Below are 25,549 nucleotides of genomic sequence, written 5' to 3'. Positions count from 1 at the left end.
CCCCTAGCTTTTTAATGACTATAAATCATACTTCAATGAAAAGATTTGCATGAAATGTTTTCTGTCAGATTAGTTCCCAAGAAAAGATTTCCTCTGAAGAGCAATTACTAGTTCAAAAGATATAAAATATTTTATGTTTTTAATATATACTGTTAAGTTTTGTCAATGGTACAGAAGAATGCCTTTTTCACTGTACTCTTACCAGTCCTGGGAAGTAATACAATAGGATTTTTTTTATTAATTTGATAAAAGAAATGATCTTTTAATTTGCCACTGGTAGATCACTGTTGGAGTTCAATTCGTAGGCATTTCTATTCCCTTGTTTGTGAATTTATTCATTTCTCATGCAGCATGTTACTGTTTTATTAATATGTAGACATGGTAAAATGTCTGGTATGATTATGGTTATTTCTCTCAATTTGATTTTTATTTCTGCTATACATTTCATACATCTTTGTTTGAGTCCAGGCATTGTTCTCAACTCCAAGAATGAAACAAATGGGCACAGTCCTTAGCATGTATGATCTCACAATGTATGTGGTGCAGGCAAGCAATGATTACAGGAAAGCTTTCCTGTGCTCACTGCAAGTATCAAACAGGCAATAGTGGATGCAAGTAAAGAGGTGAGTGGAAAGAGATGAGTAGATATAAGGACCACAAAAAACCTTCACAGAGGAGATAATTATTTATCAAAAAGCTGAAGAAATGAACCACTTCAGGGTGAGGATGTGCAAGGGATTCCAGGAAAAGCAACAACCGGGGACAGGGGCAAAGGCTGGTTGGTTGAGGCAACTTTGTAGGTGGATTTGCTAGGACGTAAAAGGCCAGGCAAGTCCATGGGATGAGGCTACAAAGACTCGAGAGAATACATCACTTTAAAAATTATACATGCCATAGATTTTCAGTTGTCTAACCTTTTGCTTAGGTAAAGCTTCAGCTTAAAGTCTTTTCTAACCTAGATTTGATGCCTCTCTTTTCTTTTCATTTTTAATACTTTCACTTCACTTATATTTAACCAATTCATCTGGAATTGAACTTGATATAAGCCTCATTTGGCCCTTTTTATTTTTGTTTCACTGTTATTCACATTTATAATGTGCATTCGGCCGTTTAAGAAAAAAACTCATTTTGCTGATGGGTAAAAGCAGAAGTACAGACTATTTTCTACCGTATCTGTTCCCAAATAACGACAATGCCAGGGGAAATTTCCCTGTTTTAATATTAAATATGAAAAGTCAAATACTAGGAGGGCCGACTCGCACTCAATTTAAACTCGTGGATTTCAAAGATTATGACTGCTACTCTGTATTCATAGATTGCAAAATGTTTGCGGAATCGTGTTCCTGCGGACAATGATTTCTCTTATGACAACTGAAGAGAGTTTGTTTTCTCCTGGAAGTCCGGTAGAGGTCTTTTTCCTCTCCCCATGCCTGAGGGACGTTGAGGTTGGTGCCCCCGCGCTGTAGAGGCGGGACCTTGGCTGTGAGCTGAGGACTGTGATTGGCCAGAAAAGCTAGCTAACCCAAACCGTATTGGCTTTGGATTCCCCGGCCCCGCCCCCTCGCCTGGGGGTGTGGTTGCTTCACAGCGAGTTGAAGGTCTGTCCGCCAATCAGAAGACTCCTTACAGGGCCATCTCGCAATTTGGCCGGTGCCGAGCGTCCCTAGCAACGCCCAGCCGGCTTTTGAAAGCCGAGGGGAGAGGACTGCCTGCAATCACCGTGTACATGGAGGAGGAAGACCGAGTGCCCGATGCCTCAGGAAGAGAAGCCTCGCGGGATGGACATCCCACCACCGGAAAGACCTCTGGAAAAGCAAAAGCAAACCATGAAAAACCAGGACGAGGAGATGGAGTTTAAGGAGATGAACGAGCTGAAGGAGGCCTTGGCCAACCTCCGGGGCCTGACGGAGGAGGAGAAGGGCGAGAAGGCCATGCTCCGCTCCCGGATCCAAGAGCAGTCCCAGCTCATCTGCATCCTCAAGCGGAGGTCGGATGAAGCCCTGGAGCGCTGCCAGATCCTGGAGCTGCTCAACACGGAGCTGGAGGAGAAGAGGGCGGAGGAGGCGGAGAAGCTGAAGACCCAAAGAGAGCGCGCCCACAAGCTGGAGGAGCGCTTTAAGTCCCTGGCCGACAACCACGAGCTGATGATCCGCTTCAAAGACGAACACAAACAGCAGAACATCCGGCTGAGGGAGGAGAACGAGAAGCTGAAGCTGGAGAACCAGAGCCTCTTCTGCCAAGCTCTGCAGGACAAGGAAGCCCAAGTCCTGCAGCTCACAGCCAGGAGCGAGGCCCTCGCCAAGGAGCTGGAGGCTCTGAAACAGAGACACGCGCGAGACTCCTGCCAGGCGCAGGCCCGGGAGAAGGAGCTGCGGGAGCTGCAGAGCCAGCAGGCCGGCGCCTATGCTAAGGAGACCGATCAGCTGCGCCACCAGCTGCAGGGCCTCAAGCAGCAGCACCAGCAGGCCGAGGAGCAGATGGCCAGGGCCCGGGAGGCGCAGAGCAGCCTGAGCCTGGAGCTGCAGGCCCGACTGCAGGCAGTCACGCGGGAGAAGGAGGAGCTGCTGCAGCTGTCCATGGAGAGGGGCAAGATGCTTCAGAGCAAGCAGGCCGAGATCCGCCAGCTCGAGGAGAAGTTGGAGATGGCCTCTGCAGCCAGGAGGCTTGCCCAAGAGAGGTTCGAGCAAGAGGCAGCTGCAGTAGACTGCAACTTGAGAGTCCGGGAACTGCAGCGCCAAGTGGATGGGATCCAAAAGGCCTACGATGAACTCAGGCTGCAATCAGAAGCCTTCAAAAAGCACAGCCTGGATCTTTTAAGCAAGGAGAGAGAACTCAATGCCAAACTCCGCCACCTAGGTTCTCTTTTCTCCAGTTAAGCGTTCGAGAGCAAAGATGTGATTCCATGTCTTCTGTTTTTAAGTACAAAAAAAAAAAAGGCAACCCAATGAAAAGATACTCTGATGTGATTGTTATTATAAAACATCAAATTTCAGTTATGCAACCTAGAATACATAAGGTTTATCCACAGATCCTTCTGTGCCTTTGAATTCTTCCTATCTGTATTGTCCATGTCCCATAACTTTCTCATGATCAATCTCAGATGTTGGCATAAATCCTGACGGTTTTTTTTTTAATTGAATCAGGATTGAGATTTATCATTATAGGAACGAAGTAGGCAGCACAATTTACCATTGTAGATAAATAGGTTTATAGTCCCTGTAAACATAATAAGCCAACAGATGTTAGATGTTAGGATAATATAGTAGGAAATATTGTGCAGGAGAAAGGATCTGCTTTTATTTTGCATTAGCGTGGGAACAATTTAGATCATTATTTATCAAAGCTAACTTCATATTCATTCCATGATGTTGGGGACTGACTGTGGGGTCAGTGACCTTGGACCCGCACAATTGAGTACACAAGGAAGTAAGCTCTTATCATGATTTTGGGCTGTGTCAATAGCTTCTCATTTAACCTGTTTGGGACTTGATAGCTTCTCATTCAACCTATTTCAGACTTGCTATTGTTTGTACGAATGTAGCCCCTGGCAGTTCCCTAGTTTAAAGAAGTGTATTTAAGATTGAGAACTGGAAATAAACGGGGCTACGGTCTTGGGCTACAGGCTTCTTAAGCTGTGGCTCCTGATTTGGGCTGTAGCCCTCCTGAACCCCATCTGTTTGTCTCTCTTCTATTTTTTCCTAGTCCTTGCCCCCTATTTCAGGAATCCCAATCTGTGAACCCTGGTTTGCTGCCGGTTGGCCCCGGCACCATATGAGCAATATTCAAATTGGTTAAATCGAGCTTTATTTTTTTCCAACAGCTGAAATCACATTCCATTTTCTAAGTTGACAGAATTTAGAAAAACTATCTCAAATATTACACAGTATGCTAATAGACCTCAAGTCAGTGTAAAAGTCATAGCAGATGGTATGATTTATATACTAACAGAGGTGTTTTTCATTCTCTATTAGTATATTTTCTTGCAATTAACTTTTTCCTTTTTAAAAAATCTAAGCTGAAAATACACATGAATACTTAGGGCATTACACCAATTTTGTAGGAATAGTTACATAAAGTTATGTAAATTTTAATTTTAAAAAAAATTTAAAGGAAATTGTTAAAGTATACCTTACATTTTCATATTTTCCTGTGTTTAATTGATGATGTACAGATATTATGAACACTTCTTAAAAAGAGTTTTTAATGCAGTATTTTTCTCATCCATCTCATTTAAAATCAGTAGTACCAAGAGTTACACAAATTAGGTAAAAATATATTATTTCAGGGATTTTTAGTAAAACTTGTTAAAGCAAGATTTCCTTACCTTAGGCAATTTTGTAATCTATTTTTACACATTTAGAAAGATGATGCTCTAGCATACAAAATTTTTTCTTCCAAATTAAACACATTGCTGGTTTAAAAAGACATTTCCTTCCTCTTAAAAGCTTACAATGAACCAGAACATAGACTCTAATTTAGCCCTGATTGCCCTTTATTGGGCCCATACTGTTATTAAACTGAAGCAACTTGGGTGAATTATATTGTTTAATCCTTATGGGTATTTGAGAAAGTATACTCATTTCAAAGAAAAGACTGAATTTCAGTAATTTGCTTAAAGCTACTTGGTCATTAGGGGAGCTGAGATTGCAGCTGGATTATTATTGAATATGAAATTATTTTTCACCCCCATTGAAAGGTCATTATTGACTACTGAGTCCCATGTTATGGGGCAGACACTGAGGATAAGCAGGAAGAAAGTACTTCCTGCCTTGGATGAGTCCCCAAGTCTAGTGTATGGACGACCACAAAACACTAAAACATTGCATAGAATGTGAAGTGTCTAATCAGGGAATGTTGAGTTCACAGACATGGCACACTCGGTATTGGACTGCTGGAGGAATGGTTGGGACCATAAAGAGGGCTCTCTGTAATTACATTATTCAAGGATTTCATCTAGTGAAGAAAGAATTATTTGAGGCAGCATTGCATGAAACTTAAACAAGTTTTTTTGTTTTTTGTTTTGTTTTGTTTTTTTCGAGTCCTGAAGTTTGAACTCGGGGCCTAGGCACTGTCCCTGAGCGTTCTCAAAGTTATCCCTCTGCCACTTGAGACACAGCACTGTTGTGCCAAGATTGTTCCATGTTCTGGGAATGACCCCCCCCCCCTTGTTTAGGGCCCATGTACTTGAACCCCAGGTGGTAACAGCTTGGTGCTCAGTGGTTAGACACCTGAGCTCTGATTCAACCAGTGGTTTGAGTTAAATAGCCAATCAGGTAATTGTACTTTCCCTATAAAAGCAGTGTAAAGTTCTTTCTCAGGGCCTTTTCAGTGTTGCCAGCTGCTGGTACGTGGAGGCCCGAGTCTAGACTCGTAAATAAAATGACCCCTTCTTTTTAGCTTTGACTGTGGCCTCTGGTGGTCATTTTCGGGTTCTAGGAATTCGGGTACAACATTTGGTGCATGGGCTGGAAACCCCCAAGTCCACTCAGATACCTAGTCAAGGGGTCGTGGAAAGCCGCGGTAAATAGGCTGGCTTCGTTTGTCTCTGTGTATTATGTTTTATTTGATACTTTGTTAATCTGGGTTGCCTATAGGTTCTGTATCTGGGTCAATCCTGGTGGACGGGCTATAGGATTGTTGACGGGGCCAGTGGGAGACCTCTCCTGCGCCCTTCTGGGGAACTATTGTTAGGACGGCCATGCTGCCACCGTCCCTCTGTCTGATAGCCCCACCCAGGCTGTTAGGACGATCCTGCTGTGACTGCCCCTCTGTCTAACAGTTCCCTTCTGGTTATCAGCCTGGGCACGCATGTGTATGTTGTTTCTGTTTGTTTAGTTTCTCTTTCAGTTTGGGTGCTGCTCCCTGCCGAGATGGGTCAGGCTCAGAATACCCTCTTGCCCCCAGAGGGCACCTCCAGCCTTCCCACAATTTGGAAGGTTAGGGAGAAAAATTTCCTTACCAGGGTGATCTGGCCACCCTGATAAAATTCCTTACTCTTAACCTAGACTTGGTCTTGCAACATTTTAAAGAGAAAATTTGGGGTTTACTTAAAGGTCTCTGCTTCTCCGTTAAATGTTTTTGCCTTGTCTGGTACCAGCCCTGAATGTTTTGTTAGACGTTTTATGGATTCTTGTTTTTTGTGTCCTTGTCACTAACACAATTGATGGCAGGACAGAGGCATCAGTCTTTCTCCCCCAGGACCGAGGTGTCACTCTTGCCCCCCTGATAGGTAGGTTGGCCTTGGCCCTCGGGCTGCCAGAGAATGGGAGTCTTCATGGGGAGGCGCCCCCTGAGAGTATTTCAGGGCCCCAGGTGTCTTCCTCACTCTGACTGCTGCCAGGCATGCCATCAAAATTTGTGGGTACTTAAAGGTTTCTACTTTTATCTTGCTTTTTAAGGTATTTCTAGGTCTCGGGCCTGGTATGGCCGCTTCCGCATGGCAGCAGTTGTAACAAACTAAATTACCTTATAAAAGAACTTGGTTCTCACCTGCAAGAGTAAGATTGGCAAAACTCTTAAAACAAACTTCCAGAAAATGTACAGCTGATATTAATTTTGCGCGCTTTAAATGTAATTGGGTAGCGCTGTTTATATTGTAAATATTGTATCTTGTTTAGCCCAGCAGTATTAGGGAATTTGGCTATTTCCTTGAGTTAAAGTTTTAGAGATTTAAATGTGAATTTGTTTATCAATGTCACCTGTCTGTAGAAATCTGAGACTTTTGGTGCACTCTTTCATTTAGAATAAATGGGACTACAGCACTGCAGAACGTAGGGGAAGGCTACGGGTGTATCGCCAGACTCTAATGGGGGTCTCCGGGCTGCTGCTCACAAGCCCACTAATTTGGCTAAGGTGTATTCAGTTTTTCAAGGTAAAACAGAAACTCCCTCTGAGTATTTAGAGAGACTAAGAGAAAGCCTAGACGGTTCACCCCAATGGACCCCGAGGCCCCTCAGAATCAGGCAGCTATAGTCATGTCCTTTTGTTAACCAGGCGGCTTCAGATATTAAGAGGAAGCTACAGAAATTAGAGGACCTAGAAGGAAAAAGTATCCAAGACTTACTCAGGATTGCTTAGAGAGTTTTTAATAATAGGGATGCCTCAGAGGAGAAACAGCTGAGAGCAACAGAGAGAATGACTAAAGTACTGGCTGCTGTAGTTCAACAGGGAAGACCACCACAAAGAGGTTCACATGGCCCACAATCTTTGAGATCTTCAGTTCGAGATTTGAGCAAAGATCAATGTGCTTACTGCAAAGAGTTTGGTCACTGGGCTAGGGAATGCCGAAAAAGAAAAGGAACAGATCGGACCAGTGGCAATGCAAAACTTCCGTGGTAGTCATCGAGGGCATTCTCAAACAGCCCCCAGACCGATGGCTCAGTAATGCCCAGATTCATTATCAAGGACTATTGCTAAACCCTCTCAAGATTCTTTTCCAGCCTCCAACTGCCCTTAACCCAGCCTCGCTACTGCCAGATCCAGACCTGGAAGCCCCACTTCATGATTGTGCTGAGGTTTTGGCCCAAGTGCATGGAGTAAGAGGATTTGCAAGATGAGCCTCTGCCGGATGCGGAGATTGTCTGGTTCACCGATGGATGCAGCTTTATACACCAAGGACAGAGGTATGCAGGGGCTGCAGTAGTCTCAGAGGCTGAAGTAATCTGGGCTGAGTCCCTGCCTCCAGGAACGTCAGCACAAAGAGAGGAATTGGTGGCTTTAACCCAAGCTTTAAGACTGGATAAGGATAAAAGACTGACAGTTTATACAGACAGTCGGTATGCTTTTGCCACTGCCCACATACACGGGGCAATATACAGAGAGAGGGGCCTCCTTTCAGCAGAAGGAAAGACTATCAAAAATAAGGAGGAAATATTGGCACTCCTGGCTGCTCTTTGGGAACCAAAGAAACTGGCAATAGTCCATTGCCCAGGACACCAGAAACCTGTAGATCTAGTGTCCAGGGGCAATCATCTGGCTGACCAGACTGCCTGGGAGGTGGCCTTATCTTCAACTGCAGCTCTAGCCCTCCAACTCCCAGACCCAGGATCCAGAGTCTTACCACCGATCCCAGGGTATACGAAGGAAGACTTGCAATGGATTGAGAAACTACCTATGGTACAGCTTCTTGGTGGATGGTGGAGAGATTCCAGGAGTCACATAGCACTCCCAGAAAAATTAGGGATGAAGGTGCTACAAAAAATTCACCATAGTACTCATCTGGGAGCCAGAAAGATGCAAGACTTAATTCGTAGTCCGGTTTGTCAAAATTGATCAGATTATTTCAGGTTGCAGAGTATGTCAGCTAAATAATGTAGGGAGACATCAGCAAAATTTAGGGACAAGACAGCAAAGGGATAAGCCAGGAGCCTTTTGGGAGGTAGACTTTACTGAAGTAAAAGCAGGGAAGTATGGATATAAGTATTTGTTAGTTTTTGTAGATACTTTCCCAGGATGCGTCAAGGCTTTCCCCACTAAAAGGGAAACTGCACAGATAGTGGCTAAGAAGATACTTGAGGACATTTTACACAGGTATGGCTTTCCAGTAATGATAGGTTCAGACAATGGACCTGCATTTGTCTTGAAGGTAAGTCAGGGACTGGCTTCCATACTTGGGGCAGATTGGAAATTACATTGTGCCTATAGACCCCAAAGTTCAGGAGGTAGAGAATGAATAGAACATTAAAAGAGACCCTGACCAAATTGACCGTGGAGACTGGTGCAAACTGGGTAGCTCTTCTCCCCTATGCTCTGTTCAGGGTTCAAAACTCCCCTTTTAAACTAGGACTTACCCCCTATGAAATAATGTTTGGTAGACCTCCCCTTATAAGACCCAATCTTAAAGAAAATCTTGTTAAAAAAGAAGAGGATGGTGATTTTGAACTTTTGTTTTCACTCCAAGCCCTGCAAAGGCTCACCAAGAAGTCTGGCCCAAGCTGAGGGACCTGTACAAGACAGAACCACCTCTCGTGCCTCATCGCTATAGACCAGGTGACTGGGTATTCGTGAAACGCCACCGGCAAGAAAATCTGGAGCCACGATGGAAAGGACCCTTTCAGGTCATCCTGACAACACCCACCACCCTCAAGGTAGACGGAGTAGCTTCTTGGATCCATTATACCCATGCCAAGCCAGTGGACCGCTTCCAGACTTCATAGAACCCTCGGCAGAGACAATGTGGAAGATTGATTGGACTAAAAGTAGCCCGTTAAAAATTAAGTTGTGCTGCCAAAACTAATAGTTATGGGCATAGTTGTGCATTTCCACCTAATGGTGTTAAAATGGGAAAGGGAGCAAAGTGAAGGAATTTTTCCCCTTGGTTGACAACCTTGTTTTCTGCCTTAGCTGGACCCTTAGGCCTTTGTGTGATTATGGTATGCAGAAATAGCCAAGATTGGCTCTAAAAGTATCATGGGAAAGGGGGGAATGTTGTGCCAAGATTGTTCCATGTTCTAGGAATGACCCCTTCCCCCCTGGTTTAGGGCCCATGTACTTGAACCCCAGGTGGTAACAGCTTGGTGCTCAGTGGTTAAACACCTGAGCTCTGATTCGACCAGTGGTTTGAGTTAAATAGCCAATCAGGTACTTTTCCTATAAAAGCAGTGTAAAGTTCTTTCTCAGGGCCTTTTCAGCGTTGCCGGCTGCTGGTACGCGGAGGCCCGAGTCTAAACTCGTAAATAAAACGACCCCTGCTTTTTAGCTTTGACTGTGGCCTCTGGTGGTCTTTTGGGGGTTCTAGGAATTCGGGTACAACAGCACCACATCCAGCTTTTCTGCATATGTGATACTGATGAATTTAACCCAGGGCTTCTTGTATGCTTGGCAAACACTCTTCCACTAGGCCATATTCTCAGACCCAGAGAGGTTTTGAAAAATGCTCACAATTTTTGTTGAAATGATGAATTGTTGAGATAAGGAGATACAGAGAAACATGACTTCAGATTAAACTACACAAATAGGTTGACGTCAGAATATTAGGGAATCTTGAAAGCCAGACTGGCCAGACTTACAGGAAGTGCAAGGAACAGTGGAGGAGGAGGAAGGGACCCAGGAAGCCCATGGCAAGTTTACAAATGGAACCGCAGACCTCTTCTCACCCTTATTCAGGCTGCCCTGCCAGGGAACCTGATGCACACAAATGCCAGCACCTCTCCTTTCCCTCCTCCTTGGGTGGCAACTGTTTCCCCGAAGGTACATAGGGTGGGGATCCACAGCTCTAAGGACAGTACTGCTTATGATTTATTTGTACAAGCTGGGCCAGGAGCGGGGCCTAGGGGTAGAGTGCTTGCCTAGCATACACAAAATCTTGGGTTGGAGTCCTTGGTATCACAATCACAGAAAAAAAAAGTCAAAGGTGGTGCTGTGGCTCAAGTGGTATATCGCTAGCCTTGAGAAAGCTCAGGGACAGTGCCCAGGCCCAGAGATCAAGCCCTACAACCAAATATATATATATGTGTGTGTGTGTGTATATATATATATTTCTTTTTTTTATATATAAGGTTGAACCATATAAAATTGCTCCTTTTGAGCCAGGAGCATGGCCTAGTGGTAGAGTGCTTTTCTAGCATGCATGAAGCCCTGGGTTAGATTCCTCAATACCACATATGCAGAAAAAGCCGGAAGTGGTGCTGTGGCTCAAGTGGTAGAGTGCTAACAGTACTGATTTCAAGCCCCAGGACTAGCAAAAAATAAAAATGAGCTCTTCTTTTGTAGAACCTAAATGGTCAGAGCCATTTTATAAGATTCACTCTAGTGCCCTTGAAATTTGTTGATCGAAAAGTAAGGAATGAGAATAGGCCAGAGACAGATGCTTAGAGAACAACCAAGAAAAAATCCATACAGAGACTTAAGAGGAATGTGTGCTCATGGTGTGCCTATCCAGTGGTTTTTCTGTTTTGTTTGTTTTTTGGTCGATCATGGGACTTGAACTTTGGGCCTAGGCACTATCTCTGAGCTCTTCAGCTCAAGGCTAGGATTCTTCCACTTGAGTCACAGTGCCACTTTCAGTTTTCTGGTGGTTAATTGGAGACAAGAGTCTCATGGGCTTTCGGGTGCCTCCTGACTGGTTAGGACTAGAGCTGTGAACCACTGGCACCTGGCTATCTAATGTATTTTTTTATAGTGTTAGAGAACTGGATAATGAAAGATTATTCATTGCATCATTGTGTTTATAATAGCAAAAGACAGGAAATAGCTTATATCCCATTGAAATAGGTTAAATGAAGTCTAGGCCCTTTATACATTAGAATGTAGTGCAACTGTAGACAAAAAAAGGAGGCTTAATCCAGCTGAAAGAAACCTCTGGAAATGAATATCAGAAGATTTGGCCTTAATATAATTCCATTGTGACTAGCAGGCTTTTTTCTTCCCCAAGAAGGTGATAAAAATAAAGGATAATCGAAACAGAGCTGTACTTTTTATTAAAAATTTATTAACATTGATTTTTACATCGTATTTCAAATGACATATTTAACAAGTATTCAAGAAGGGAATCTCCATATATCATCACTGGCACTTAGATTTTAGAACATAATTAAAATTAGGCTGAGGGTTTGTATGTAATAAAACATTATGTCTATAGAGTCATACGTTTTTATGTCTATGTAGTTGTGTTTATATTTCCAATACCATGTCCATAGCTTTGAGTATGCAAATATCGAGTCCTTGCTCTTGTAAGGTTTGGATCTAGTAGCCACATATTAAGGATACCATGTGCCTTTTGTTCCTTTGGTACAAGAGCTGTATTTTAAATATTAAGATAGTTACTTGTTAGCTGGTTTCTAGTTCAATTGGTTATCTAGTTACCAATGCTGCCTGCAGCACTATTTAAATGTATTTAAATGTTACATATTTAAATGTTACATTATTAACTGTAACATTATTAAATGTGTTAATAATGTAACATTTAAATGTTACATTATTTAAATACATTACTTAAATGTATTTAACTGTTAAATGTGCTACCTACCAATAATGAAAACTGAAAAAAAAGGGAAGAGAAAGGAAACTCTTTGTGTATTGATATAGAACCCTGTGAGATTATATATGTATGTTATATGTATACTATCTTTTGTGCAACAGAAGAGGCAAATGGAGTAAGTGTAAAAATATATTCTTACATGCATAAAAATATTGGAAAATATGAGTAGGAGCATTTATTAGTGGTATGGTAAATAAGAGGCAAAATCATAGAAGGAAACTTCTCAATGTATCCATTTTTAATTCATTCAAATTTTAAACTATATAAATATATTGCCTGTTCAAAGGGGATGAAAATTAAATACAAAAAATAAAAGAACCTTCCATATATCTATTTTTAATATCCCAGTAAGCTCTATTTTTACATAAGTGATTCAGAAGCCTGCAGACATTTTTTTTCTCTAAGAACTAGGTAGGCAAGACATATTTTGGATCAAACCAAATATGGCCTGACAGATTTAGGTCAGGTCATTCAGCTAGAAGCTTCTGCTTCCACGAATATGCAACAACATATGGCATCATGATGCCTGTTCTAACCTAAAGAGTGTCTCCCTAGCGAATAGTGTTTCTCTCCTAAATTTAAAGATTTTACTATGTCAGCTTATATCATGAATTTTACATGTCTGTGTACACTTTCGATGTTAGAGAGGGTGCGTTCTCAACTCAAGCAATTAAATTGGGTGTTGGCTCTTGGTTTGTACTAAAAGAAGATGGTAGAGGTAGGGCAAGCTTGTCAGTCATTTTAATGTCACAATATTACTACTCGTTTATTAGTATGTTGACTCAATTTAGCAGATATTTGTCAGAGTTGATTATTGGTCAGACACTATGTAAATTATTGGGATACAATACAAATCAAACACAGACTTCATTGTTACTGAAATTGCACCCTAGTAGGTGAGAAAAATGTTTAAGAATAATGACATTTAAATGCATAGGAGGGTCTCCAAACCTAATGTAGACAAGAATAGGGAAAGTTCTGTTTACTAGAAGTGTGTATCTAAGCTAAGATTTGTAAAATGTATAATAATTGTCCAAAAACAGAGGAAAGCATGTGGTTACAGTAACCTAGAATCCTTCAGAGAGCACTTCCTGTTCTGGTATAAGAAAACTACAGTTCCAGCCCTGGTATAAGAAAACTACAGTTCCAGCCCAGCACACCTGTAATCCCAGCTATTTAGGAGGCTGAGGTCTGAGGATCACAATTCAAAGCCAGCGTGGGCATGAAAGACCATGAAAATCTTATCTCCAATTAACCACAGAAAACCAGAAGTGGTGCTGTGACTCAAAGTGTTAGAGTGCTAGCCTTGAGCCCAAGAGCTAAGGGACAGTGCCCAGACCCAAAGTTCAAGCCCCATGGCTGATCAAAAAGAAAAAAAAAACTACAGTTCCAATAGCAGTGCTGTCTAGGGCTGTGGAATGAACAGTCACAGTGGATTCAAATAATTGATCCTCGACCTGGATCAATCCCAGTATGCTCACATCCATGTTTACCTCAGTTCCTGTCAGAATTCTTGAGACTTCCCAATCAGAATCAATCCTTCCTCTTCCACTGGGTCCTTTAGACACATAGATTTATGGTCAACAAATGACCCTTGATGTTGGTACAATGAGTGAAAGAATGCATTTGTTTCAGACTATCTGCTTTTAAATCCTCATTGTCAGTTACTGAGTGACCCTAAAGTATCACTGCAAAGAGAGGATACCAGAAAGCTAAAACTACCAAGACATGGCATGAATTTCACACTGGTGTTAACTATACAGAGAAAAGATTTGCAAATGCCTTTTGAAAACAGCAATTTTCTCCACAGGTTTGCTGTGGCAAAGCAGCAAAAACTAGATAGCTTTGAGTAACAAAAATGTAGGGCTCTCAGCGCTGGAGGCTACAAGTTAGAAATCAGGTTGCTAAGGAAGGCTGTGTTCACTAATGGCTTTACGGCAGAATCCTTTCTTAAAGTGTCATTCAGCTTCTGCGGTTTGCTAGCAATTTTTGGCATTCCTTGGGTTATAGATCCATATAGTTACAAGACTACTCTTCCTGTAGATTTCCATCTTGTCTTCTTATTTTTGAGTTTGTGTCTAATTTTTTTGTTTTATAAGGACACAAGTGATACTGGATTCGGGCACGCCCGAATAGCCTCATTTCAACTTTATTACCTCTGTAAAAACCTTGTTTCCAAATAAGGGGTCATACTGAAATACAGAGATTGGGCTTCCAGGTCACTCGTGAGGACAGAATTTAATCCCTAACTTTTTCTTAGCTGATAACGTTTGCTCCTAATACATCAAATAACTGACACAATGTAGCATTGACTTCTGGTTGTTCCAACAGAAAAATGTATTCACATCTTAGGGGATGAACTGACAATTTTCTTCTGTAGTTAGAAAGGAAATCTATCCTTAATGAACTTAGGATCTGATAGGAGGGGGAATGAGACAGAGCAACAGAGGGAGTGAATCTGATCAAAGAATATCATAAATGTATTTGGAGAAATGAAAATAAAATCCTTTTGCACATCTAAAGTAGGTAAGTCAAATAAAATGGAAAGGTTCAGAAAAGAACTTAAATCTTTTTTTTTTTGCCAGTCCTGGGCTTGAGCACTCTTCTTAGACTTTCTCAAGGTTGGAGCTCTACCACTTGAGCCTCAGCACCACTTCCAGCTTTTTTCTATGTATGTGGTACCAAGGAATCGAACCCGGGTCTTCGTTCATGCTAGGCAAGCACTTTCACCACTAGGCCAAACTCCTGGCCCCCCTAAGTTGCTTTTTTTTTTCTTTTGGTCAATCATGTGGCTTGAATTCTGTGCACTGTACCTGAGCTCTTCAGCTCAAGGCTAGTGCTCCACCAATTTGAGTCACTGTGTCACTTCTGGTTTTCTAGTGGTTTATTGGAGATAAGAGTCCCATGGACTTTCGTGCCTACGCTGGCTTTGAACCAAGATCCTCAGATCTCAGCCTTCTGAGTATCTAGGATTACAAGCAGGAGCCATTGGCACCTGGCTCCTTACTAAGATTTTATCCTACTTTCAGGTAATTTGTGGACATAATTTAGGAAGATAGTCTCAGCAAAAGCAGCTTCATTAGTATGATGGTCCTATGCTATATGGATAGAAATTATGAGTCAGTGTGGAAAAGCTCTTCCATTACTAGTATTCTGTTGGTATTTTGTTTTGATTTGTTTTTATTGTCTGAGGGCAGCAGCCACAGCCAGCCAGAGCAGTAGACACCTCCTAATGTCACAGCTCTTGTATGGCTGCGCCTTGTGGGATCCTTATCCCTACAGAAACAAGAGCTAAGACTTTCTTTCTTCAGTTCTAGCTTTCAACGATCTGGACTGTCTTCTCTTCCATCTTTGGTGTTGTCTCTTTTGTGGTCCTTGCTTTCCCTCCAGCAGCTGACACCCATTGTCGCCACTACTGGCACTGAGTGACAGTTGCCTGTGCTTCCGGCTCAGGCTCCTTGGCCACTTTTCCTCCTTGGCCACTGTTCTGCTGTTCCCTTGGCACACTGCTGCCGCCTCTGCTACCTCTGACATACCTTTTCCTTTTGCTGTGTCACCAACTCAGCCCGCTCCACTAATGATAAAGAGCAAAAGTAGAGAAGAAACAACTGTTCTAGGAAAGCCTTTTATTAGACACAAAGTGGGAAGGAGTCAGCAAACCAGGGTGCCTTCTCAGTCTCCAAGCGGACATTCCTGTGACTCCACATGCCAAACAGAGTCAGAAAAGCTGAAGAGCAGAGAAAGGCTAGTCGTTATATGACATGGGCATCCACTGAGAAGGCAGCCCTTCCGTTCATCCTTAGCCATCTTTGGGGGAATCATTTGACCTAGATAAAGAACTAAGGGAAGAGAGAAAGGTATAATTATTAAACAGTCTTAATCAAAGCAGGACCTACCTAATTATTATGGAGGGGTTCTGGAGGAGTTATTATTGCCGTCATCATTTGAGGGGAGAGTTTGACTTATCATTATTACCTGATGGGTGGTCTATCCAGAGGAAACTTTCTGTTGATATTTAGGGGGTAGATTCTGTTGTTGTTGTTGTTATTTTTTTGTCATAAAGATAGTTAAGACTCCATCCCAGCCATCCCAGAAGACCACACTGAGACAGTCGTGTATGTACAGTCATGCACAGGAGAAAGAGGTTTATAAGGAGGTTTATTAGAGGGGCCATCTCCCCCATGCAAGAGGAAGCAATACGGCATCTGTCCCCTATCCAGATGGATCACTGTAACTCAGGGCTAGACAGGGAGGTAGTCTGTGTGTGTAGCTACCGTTTGGGTGGAGGGTGGGAATACTGACCAATCCCAGGAGAGTTCTAGGGCAGGGGAGCATATGCTGATGCATCAGATTCTACAAACTGCCCTGGGGAAATGTGGTGTGAGGTCTGAGGACCCAAGAGATGCTAACAAAGATATTTATGTTCCCCCCCCACCTCTCTCACTGTGTCTCTGTCTCTGTCTCTGTCTCTCTGTCTCTCTCTCTGTGTGTGTGTCCTTGGGTTTAAACTCATGGACTGGATGCTACTCCTGGGCTGTTTTTGCTCAAGGCTGGGATTCTACTAACACAGAGCCATCTCTTCCTTTCTCATAGTTAATCGGATATGAGTCCCATGGGCTTTCCTGCCCAACTTGGCTTTGCCCTTTGATCTTCAGTTCTCAGCCTCCTGGGTAACTGGGATTATAGGCATGAGCTATCTGAACCCTGCATAAAAATTATTTTTGATCAGTTCTGATTGTTGTACCCAAAGTTCCCAATCCTCCCGAAAGACAACCAGAGTCCACGACCAATGCAAGCAACAAAGAGCCATTTATTAGCAAGCTTGAGCTTGGTCCTCTGTGCCTTAGAAACCAGTGACGCTTGGAGGCCCTGAGTACAGAATTAGCACAGCTTTTATAGTACAGAATAAACAAGCTTTAGTTTTCATTTTTACAGCCTCATGTTTTAGTTAACTTTTTTTTTTTTTTTGCCAGTCCTGGGCTTGAGCTCAGGGGCTGAGCACTGTCCTTGGACTTTCTCAAGGCTAGAACTCTACTACTTGAGTCTTAGCTCCACTTCTGGCTTTTTTCTATGTATGTGGAACCGAGGAATCGAACCCGGGTCTTCGTGCATGCTAGGCAAGCACTCTACCACTAGGCCAAACTCCCGGCCCTTAGTTAACTTTTATATAGAGACATTTCACAATTTTTTATGTTATGGTTTCCCACAGAAGTTTAGTCTTAGGTGTCCTTGCTAGCTGTGGAACACAGCTGCAGTTCTAGAGATGACCTTCGAATGTCCTTGCTAGCTGTCTGAGTAAACAACTGATGGAGAATCTTACATTTCTCCTGAGAAGAGGCAGTTAGGGGATTTCTCAGAATTTTATAAAATGGAGACTGCTTAGAAATAACTTTTTACTGAAGTTCATCAAACTTCAAAATTAATTTAGGCCTCACATGATCTTCCAGAATTCAAAAATGACTGCTGAGTAAATAGCTTAGAGCAAAGACAAACTTTTCTCCAGTTTCCTGGGATCAAGAAGTCAGTGCTCAAGCAGTTAGCTCAAGAAGGTAGTACTTTTCAGCAAAAGCCATTCAAGTACTTTAAACTCTCAGCTTGCTTATTTAGTTAGGAAGGGAGTGGACAAGGCTATCTGCACCAGACTTGCACAGTTCCTCACTCATATCACCATTCAAGGCAGTCCCTCTTGTAAATGAAAGAATTGAGTTTATACCAGCTCTGTTGGGCAATCAGAGGACTTTCTCTCCTTCTGGCCTAGGTGGAAATGTCTGCAGCATCATCCAGAATTTGATGAGGCTTGTGTTAGCAAGAAGTTCAATATTACCTTGGAACAGGGCTTCTTAGGAGTGAGAGTTGCACTTCAGTGTCTGGTGTGTTCAAAGCACCTGGTATTCACATGAGGGCAGTCTGGCTGGCTCCTTGGCTGACAGCCTGTGAAGGATCTAATAGCTCTCAAATACAAAGTCAAATCACTTGAGCATCCAGCATCTTAGCTTAATTAAATGAAAAGCATTGAATGAAGTACTTAAGGGTTGACCGGACATTAACCATGATTTGAGGTTGTTTTGTTTTGTTTTTGGTCAGTCCTGGGGCTTGAACTCAGGTCCTGAGCACTGTCCAGATTTGTGTGTGTATGTGTGTGTGCGTGTGTGTATGTGTTGTATATGTGGTACCGAGGAATCGAACCCAGGACTTCATACATGCTAAAGCTAGAAGCTAGACAAGCACGCTACCACCAGGCCACTCCAGGCCCCGAATTGTGTATTTAACAGTGTCCTGACAATGCATAATCCTGCCCCCATGCATTAGGGAGAAGTGATCTCCTTTTTTTCTGTGTCATCACTATAATAGTTACAGCAGAGATAGTGTCTATCTATGCTAACCTCCCATTCTTTGGGAAGTCCTTATTTTCAGTATCTTAAAAAAAATACTTAGTTTCACCATATTTTTAACGTATTTGTAAAGTGCTTCAAATCTCAAATCTCTTGTGTCACTAGATAATTATGATACCGCTGAGAAAGCAGACAAATCCAGAATGTGGTGTATACCACTAAATTCATCTTGGCATCTAAGAAATTATCTGCTATTCTGAAAAAAAAAAAAAGAAAACTTCTGAATGTGGCCTAAGAGCTTAATGATCGTTGATGCGAATAGTGTTTGATTCCGGAAGAGTTATTAGCGGAGATGTACACACAAGTAGGTAGAAGGACAGCGTCCCAGCTGCCACTTAGGGCTGCTTTAACCAAAAAAAAGAAAAAAAAGGAAAAACGTGTCTGTAAACATTTCTACGGAGATAAATGAGGCGGGGCCAGTGTTAGATGGCTGAGTCCTCCGGTGGGCATGCAGGGGTTAGGAGGGATCGCTCAGCTCCATTGTGTTGGCCGCCGTGGGGATGACATCACCAGAAAGCTAGGATTACCTCGACCCCGAACCACCGGCAAGTCTCGCGAGCCTACGGCTGCCGCGGAGCGCGACTGGCGGCGGGAGGGGCGGGGAGGGCTAACTTCCGGCCAGGCCGTTGTCTGGGCGGCGCGGGCGAGTCATCGCTCGGTCCCGCCGCTCCGTCCGGCCGTCCCGACCCCCGCCCCCTCCCCCCGCGCTCGGCTCGGCGCGGGGGGTCGACCGGCGGCGCAAGGCGGGAGGAGCTCCGGACCTGCCCCGCTGCGTTCTCGGGGCCCGCGCCCCGGGCCTCCGCGCCGGGGCCTGGGGTCCCCGGGGCCTGCGCGGGCCCGCCGCGGGGCCCCCATGAGGCACAGCCTGACCAAGCTGCTGGCCGCCTCGGGCCGCGCCTCCCCGGCCGGCAGCGACAGTCCGGCGCCGGCCGCGGCCTGCTCGCTGCCCCGGGCGGCGGCGGCCTCGGTGCCGGGTCGCCAGCAGTCGCCGGGCGACGAAGGCCCGGTGCGGCCGGGGAGGGGGAGCCGCGGCAGCGCGGCGGCGGCGGCGGTGGCGGTGGCGCGCGCGCCCTCGCCCTCTCCCGAGGAGATGGAAGACGAGGCGGCCGCCGGCGTGCGCGAGGAAGACCCGGAGGACATGGACTTCCTCTCCGGGCTGGAGCTGGCGGACCTGTTGGATCCCCGGCAACCTGACTGGCACCTGGAGGCCGGACACAGCTCCCCGGGGCCGCTCTCTTCGTCCGGCGGGGGCTCGGACCACGGTGGCCCGTGGCGCGGGGACGACGACGACGACGCCGCGGCGGCCGCCGAGATGCAGCGCTTCTCGGACCTGCTGCAGAGGCTGCTGAACGGCATCGGGGGCGGCGGCGGCGGCGGCGACGGCGGTGGCGGCGGCGGCGGCGGTGGCGGCGGGGAGAAAAGGCGGAGGAAGTCTCCGGGAGCAGGCGGCGGCGGCGGCGCCAGTGGGAACGACACGGGCCAGGCGGCGACAAAGAGTCCCCGCAAGGCGGCGGCGGCGGCTGCTCGGCTTAATCGGCTGAAGAAGAAGGAGTACGTGATGGGGCTGGAGAGCCGAGTCCGCGGCCTGGCAGCCGAGAATCAGGAGCTGCGGGCCGAGAACCGGGAGCTGGGCAGACGCGTGCAGGCACTGCAGGAGGAGAGTCGCTACCTACGGGCCGTGCTGGCCAACGAGACGGGCCTGGCTCGCCTGCTGAGCCGGCTGAGCGGCGTGGGACTGCGGCTGACCACCTCGCTCTTCAGGGACTCGCCCGCCGGGGATCACGACTACGCCCTGCCGGTGGGGAAGCAGCCGCCCGAGCTGCCGGAGGAGGACGACGCGGCGGGAGGAGTGTGTCTGCATGTGGACAAGGATAAGGTGTCGGTGGAGTTCTGCTCGGCGTGCGCCCGGAAGGCGTCGTCCTCTCTGAAAATGTAGGGTCAAGTAATCTGCTCTTTATCCGCGTTTACCCCTTTCATCTCCCTTACACAGTGTCAGAAAAAAAAAACAAAACAAAGCACCACCAAACACACCTTAGTGGGACATCTTCACTGGACACATTTCAGAGGAGGAAAAAAAAAGTAATATTGAGTCCTTTAAGTGTTTTAGCTAAAAGCATGAATGTGACACTAACCCACTCTTAATGATAACCTGTGACTATTAAATCTCTCTGACAGTTTCTTTTTTAGGTGATTTCCTTCCTGCCAGGCTCCGTTGTAGGGGTTGCAGAACAGTCGTTCCCGCCTCACAACCTGGTAAGGATCCATCTCTTCACATAACGCTCATGCTCTGCTGCTTTAGTCTACTTTAATGGGCAACATCTCAATTTGTGTGCGTGTGATTTTTTTTTTTTCTTTTGGAAGATGGGAGGGGAATCTTAATTTGGGCCCTGTCCACCCTGGAAACAGACTTGTGCTGGTCAATAATGTATTTAAGATGCTTTTTTCTAGTCAAAATAGCTGTTAAATGTGTCACCTTGTTCAGACTTGCGTGTACCTAGCTCTTCTGTCCCCAGTGTGGACATGGCCTTGGATGACATCGGTTCCAACTGTACACTGAAACCTGCTTAGAGAGATACAGTTTGGAGACAGTGAAACAGGTGAAGTTAAATGGAAGTTCCGAGTTGTACAAGGTGCAAATTGGAATTCCAATCTTAGATCAACTTTTAAGAGGTTGACTAGTATTTGAGGCATGCACAGATGTGATCGTTATTTTGGGGATGACTTTTAAATATTTAAGAATGCCCTTACGCTTTTTTAGTTTTCAATAGAAAATACAGATTTTTCTATCTAGAGTGACAGGTTTTAATATTTCACCATTAAAGACATTGGAAACTATGACTTCTGTGTTTTAGAAGAAGAACAAAGTGGTTAATGAAATTTTTTTTTTAAGGACCAGCACAGTGATTAACCTGTCACTGAGTACGAATAAATTGTTGTACTCCTTTATTTTTTGTTGTATTAAAATGTTAGGTTAAACTTATGTATGTATGATTATATATTGAAAATTGCAAAATGTGAATGAATATATGTAAAGTGAGGCTTCACAAAGAATCTTATTACATAGTTTTAAAAGTTCTGCCCTGCTTAATAATAATTTCAAAATGAGTAGTTCTGGCCACTCTGTATGATTGACACTATTTTTCCAAAGATGGGACATACTCTTCTTTCCAAATACTTAGTGTCCATTTGCATAAATCGAGTTACAATGTCCCTTCAGTTTAAGAGGCATTGACGAATTCTTTGTGAAACATCACTGTTTGATAAAGTATATCGTATTTAGCATCCTTGTTTTTCTTTGTGCTAAAGTGGATACAGCTGTTGGGGCAGAAGAGACGGGACCAGCTGCTGGCCACATTTCCTGCTTTATTTTAAAAGGTAGTATAAGAAATGAGGAAAAAGAGGTAATATCAGGGCTTCTGCTGTTTTTTATTTTTAAAATGTTCATAATTAAGTATTTTCCAGCAGTCCAAAGATGTAAGTTATCTTACCAGTTAAGATGTTTTATTTTGTTGTTTGGTTATGGAAATGAAATTCTTGTTCTTGCACAACTGTACATGTTTTGTTGCTAGATAGTATGATTTGAGACCTAAATTGGCCTCTGGTTTCCCGTGCATCACGGCATATTTTGTAAAATCATCTACTGCACTTGAGCATGAATGGGTAGTAGCCTAACTCAACCTGGAGTGACGGACCTGCTTATACCTATGGGCAGGAGCAAGCCCCTCACAATGCAGCTGCATGGATTTTTAGTGCCTACTGAATTCTATATATATATGTATATATATACATATACACACACATACATATATATAAACCCAAAGTAGTTGGAAAAAATTATTTGAAATGACTAATTTGTGCTATCTTTATGAAATGTTAAATGTAGCTTTTTGAAACAGAAGCCTTGAATGAAATATAACTAATACTTGAACATTTTTGTATATATCCCTTTGTATATAATTTTGTGCAGTACCAATGACAAAAAATGGTTTAATAAAACCAGGTTTGTTGATCTTTCAGTTATGGGCTCAAAGAATTTATTCATCTCTAACATGACATTGGAAAACAATGGGCGAAAATAGGAAAATGATGTTTGTTAATGCTGACTATGGGTCTTAATCAAAAAGTTCTGGAATCAGTAAGTTTCTAAAAATTAACACCATGGAATATTTTCTTCCTAACATTAGTGTTTTTCATGCATTGTTTGAACTGGGGAGAAGCAGTGGTAGTCAAACGCTTTCTGAATTGGGATATTTTCAGATTCTAAGTATAGATTTTTTTAGAATGTCATTTTATAAATGGCAGTTTGGAGAATTACATGATTAAGAACTTTTGAAAATGGAAAGAATAGTTTGTCCTGTGTTTAAAGCTGCTTTGTTAGGTTTCTTTGTTTTATTGTCTTTTCTTAGTTTCCATTTCATTATTTCTTTTCTAGTTTTGGTGATTTAGTGATTTTTGTCATTTTTTTACATCAACTCATGGTCTTGTTTTTACATGGTAATTGCATGTACTTAGGCCTATCTAATTAGGGACTTCAAATGAATTTGCTCATATTTATGTGTAAGCACATTTTACTGTAAATGTTTGGGTTTCTGAATTTATAACATGTTTATTTCAATATGTAGTAAACAGTATCTTAAAGTGTCCTATTCACAACTGTTAATTAAAAAAGTTATGATTAATATAAAACTGTTGTCTTACTATTTTTAGAAAATTGTGTTGTGGATGGTTAGTATTTGCTTAAAGATTTCTGGAATATAAATAGATTGTTTTCATATTTTCAGCTTTGGCTCTGTTTATAGTAATGATTGAAAACATTTTAGAATTTAGAGGACCATTTTACTATTTACTCTTCCCCTCATGCCTCTATGGTAAAATGATACAGAACTAGACTAAAAATACAGGTTTTAATACTTTCTTCCCTATAGTGTCAGGAATTCAAACATTAACACATTATCATCTATTTCTATCATACTGACTTGTTTCTGCACTTCCTTGGCCAGACTAAGTGCACATTTGTTAAAATGTAGTCACACTTCTGTTCAACAAAGTGTTCAAAATATTTAAATATTTGTGCATTTTATAATCACTAAATTAATCTCTCTTTCTTCTCTTTAAACAGCTTAGCAGTATCTGCAAAAAACGAATCTTTTCCTACAACCTGTTAACTGACTGGACTGATGGTAACAAAGTAATTGTGGGAGCCATGTCGGTCAAAAATTTGGCATCTGCTGAAAAAAAAAAAGAATGCCATTTTTCAAGTTCCCAAATTACTTCTATTCTGATTTCACTTTCCAGAAATGGAGATATGAAAAGATTCTCTGGAATGCTTGAAAGACTTAATAGAAATACATAAGACAACAATTATACTTTTTTTTTGTCTTTCATGGGAGTGATATTCAGTTCATTGCATACTTTTCAAAAAGTGTAACTCTTGAAGAAGAAAATTGTAGCATTTCACCAAGAAATATTAGGTTCTTTACATAATCAAGACCACATTCTATGGAATTACATATAGTGGACTAGAGTTACATAAACAGGTTATCAGTAATTACAAAGCAAATTGAGTTTGTATTTATTTCCTGGAATGTAAGAGCTAATTTGGAGGACAGAAACCCTTGCTACTCCGAGTACAATATAAAAGTTAATGTAAAGTCCTTACAAAGAGTAGTCTTTTGAAATAGATTAATTGTATATCTTTGAAAAAAGTTGATTATGATAAAATATGTGGTTAGTTGATTGCAATTTAGGGATAACACTAGGATATGTGGATTTTGAGGATTTAGCTTCTTGAGTTTTCTTTGAGTACTTTTATACTGTATTTTGAATATTCTGAGGTTTCTTTTGTTTCATATTAAAATTTCTTTAGTGTTCTGTAAGGGCTTTAGTGGGAGTGACTTATTTTATCTGGTGGTTTTAATTAATTGAAATTTGTTCTTGCTTATTACAAGTATGAAAAAGCATTCAAAACTGGATTGTTTTCATTTTTTATGGGTTTTGTTAATTCCTTTCCTGGTCTAGATTAAGTCATTGTTTCTTCACTTGGGAAGTACGCAGATGTGGGTAGGAGATAGGCTAATACTTCACAGTAACTATGGAGTTGGTTTTTGTTTGGTATTCGAAATTTACTAAGTTCACTCTGTTTCTTGTGAACTAAGTACATTCAGTATTCAGTCCCTATATAGGTAGGCAGTCAGTAAACATCCCCACTGGCATGTACTTAAGTGCTTGATTCTCTTACAGTCCAGCTGATTCCAGTGCTAAAAGTTTAGGCACTAACATTGGTGATATTACATATTGTTATAGTGAATAATTATCTTTTTTAAAGTTAAACAGTTGTACAAAGGGGTTTCAGTTCAACATAACTATCCTTTAATATGTGGCTGGTATAGCTTTTTAAAGGTACAGATTAAGGTCAGCTAAATTAGTAATTCCTCAAAGCTAACTGGCAATATTTACAAATAGTTCCCCCACAGACAAAATTTTGAGTATTTATAGTTTTACTGTTTCTTTGAGCTGGTATTGTTTGTTTTTAATTTAGTTGGCATAGATTTTTTCTTTTAAAGGTCTTCCATTAGCTTCAGAATTTCAGAATGCTTTTTGGCTACCACACTATTTTATTTGAATTTGAATACCTTTATGTGAAACTCAGTACTTTGGTCAGTCCAGTTTTTGACCTAAAATTGCTTGCTGAAAATATTTGCTGTTTTTACACGAATGAATTTAGATTTTAGTCACGAGTTGTGCTTTGTTAACAATTTTAATGTTATTGGGAGCTCAACTTTCCTTAGAATGTAGTTCCAAATTCTGTATCCTTCTTGTATTATATTACTGGGGGTTAAATTCTTAACCCTTCTGGCTCCACAGATTGGAGTTTACAAAATACATCAGTATCCTTAGGTATTATATAATAAAGCATCCTGTCTTAAAGCCACACAAATAGACAAGGTAGATTGCAAGGATCTAAATTGTCTACTGTTACCTAGACTGATTTACAAAACCCATTTTCTGATGGTGACAATGTTCTATAGGACCTAGGCACAAATGACTAAGTTGTAATGTAGGTTCATGTAATGTGTCTGCCTTCTGAATAAAATATTTAGTAGATTTGTAGGAAAAGAGTAAACCAATTTTACTCATTGAAAAGACAAGAATCAGTTTAACCATAGAGCCAAACATGAGA

General features: G+C 42.4%; 2 protein-coding genes across 2 annotated transcripts; both read left to right on the top strand.

Moving 5' to 3' along the window:
* The first annotated feature begins 1,603 nt into the window (after window positions 1-1,603).
* Window positions 1,604-3,027, top strand: Ccdc89 (coiled-coil domain containing 89). The gene has a single exon (XM_090349127.1). It carries the CDS (start codon window positions 1,752-1,754, stop codon window positions 2,874-2,876), a length of 1,125 nt encoding a protein of 374 aa, XP_090205253.1. The 5' UTR covers window positions 1,604-1,751; the 3' UTR covers window positions 2,877-3,027.
* A 15,928-nt stretch (window positions 3,028-18,955) lies between these two features.
* On the top strand, window positions 18,956-23,586 carry Crebzf (CREB/ATF bZIP transcription factor). The gene is given in 4 exon segments (XM_090348552.1): window positions 18,956-19,403; window positions 19,406-19,439; window positions 19,441-20,622; window positions 21,676-23,586. Coding segments are annotated over 3 exon segments (1,080 nt in total). The 5' UTR covers window positions 18,956-19,222; the 3' UTR covers window positions 20,306-20,622; window positions 21,676-23,586.
* The last annotated feature ends 1,963 nt before the right edge of the window (window positions 23,587-25,549 follow it).

Source organism: Megascapheus bottae, chromosome 16, assembly GCF_031878675.1.
Source record: "Megascapheus bottae isolate mThoBot1 chromosome 16, mThoBot2.hap1, whole genome shotgun sequence".
In the NCBI taxonomy this organism is placed as follows: Eukaryota; Metazoa; Chordata; class Mammalia; order Rodentia; family Geomyidae; genus Megascapheus; species Megascapheus bottae.
Note: the sequence above shows the minus strand (reverse complement) of the source record. Positions and strands in the feature narration are given on the sequence as shown.

What these genes read in the sequence shown, in the direction of transcription:
- Ccdc89 (XM_090349127.1), top strand. Translation starts at nt 1,752, where the DNA reads ATGCCTCAGGAAGAGAAGCCTCGCGGGATGGACATCCCACCACCGGAA.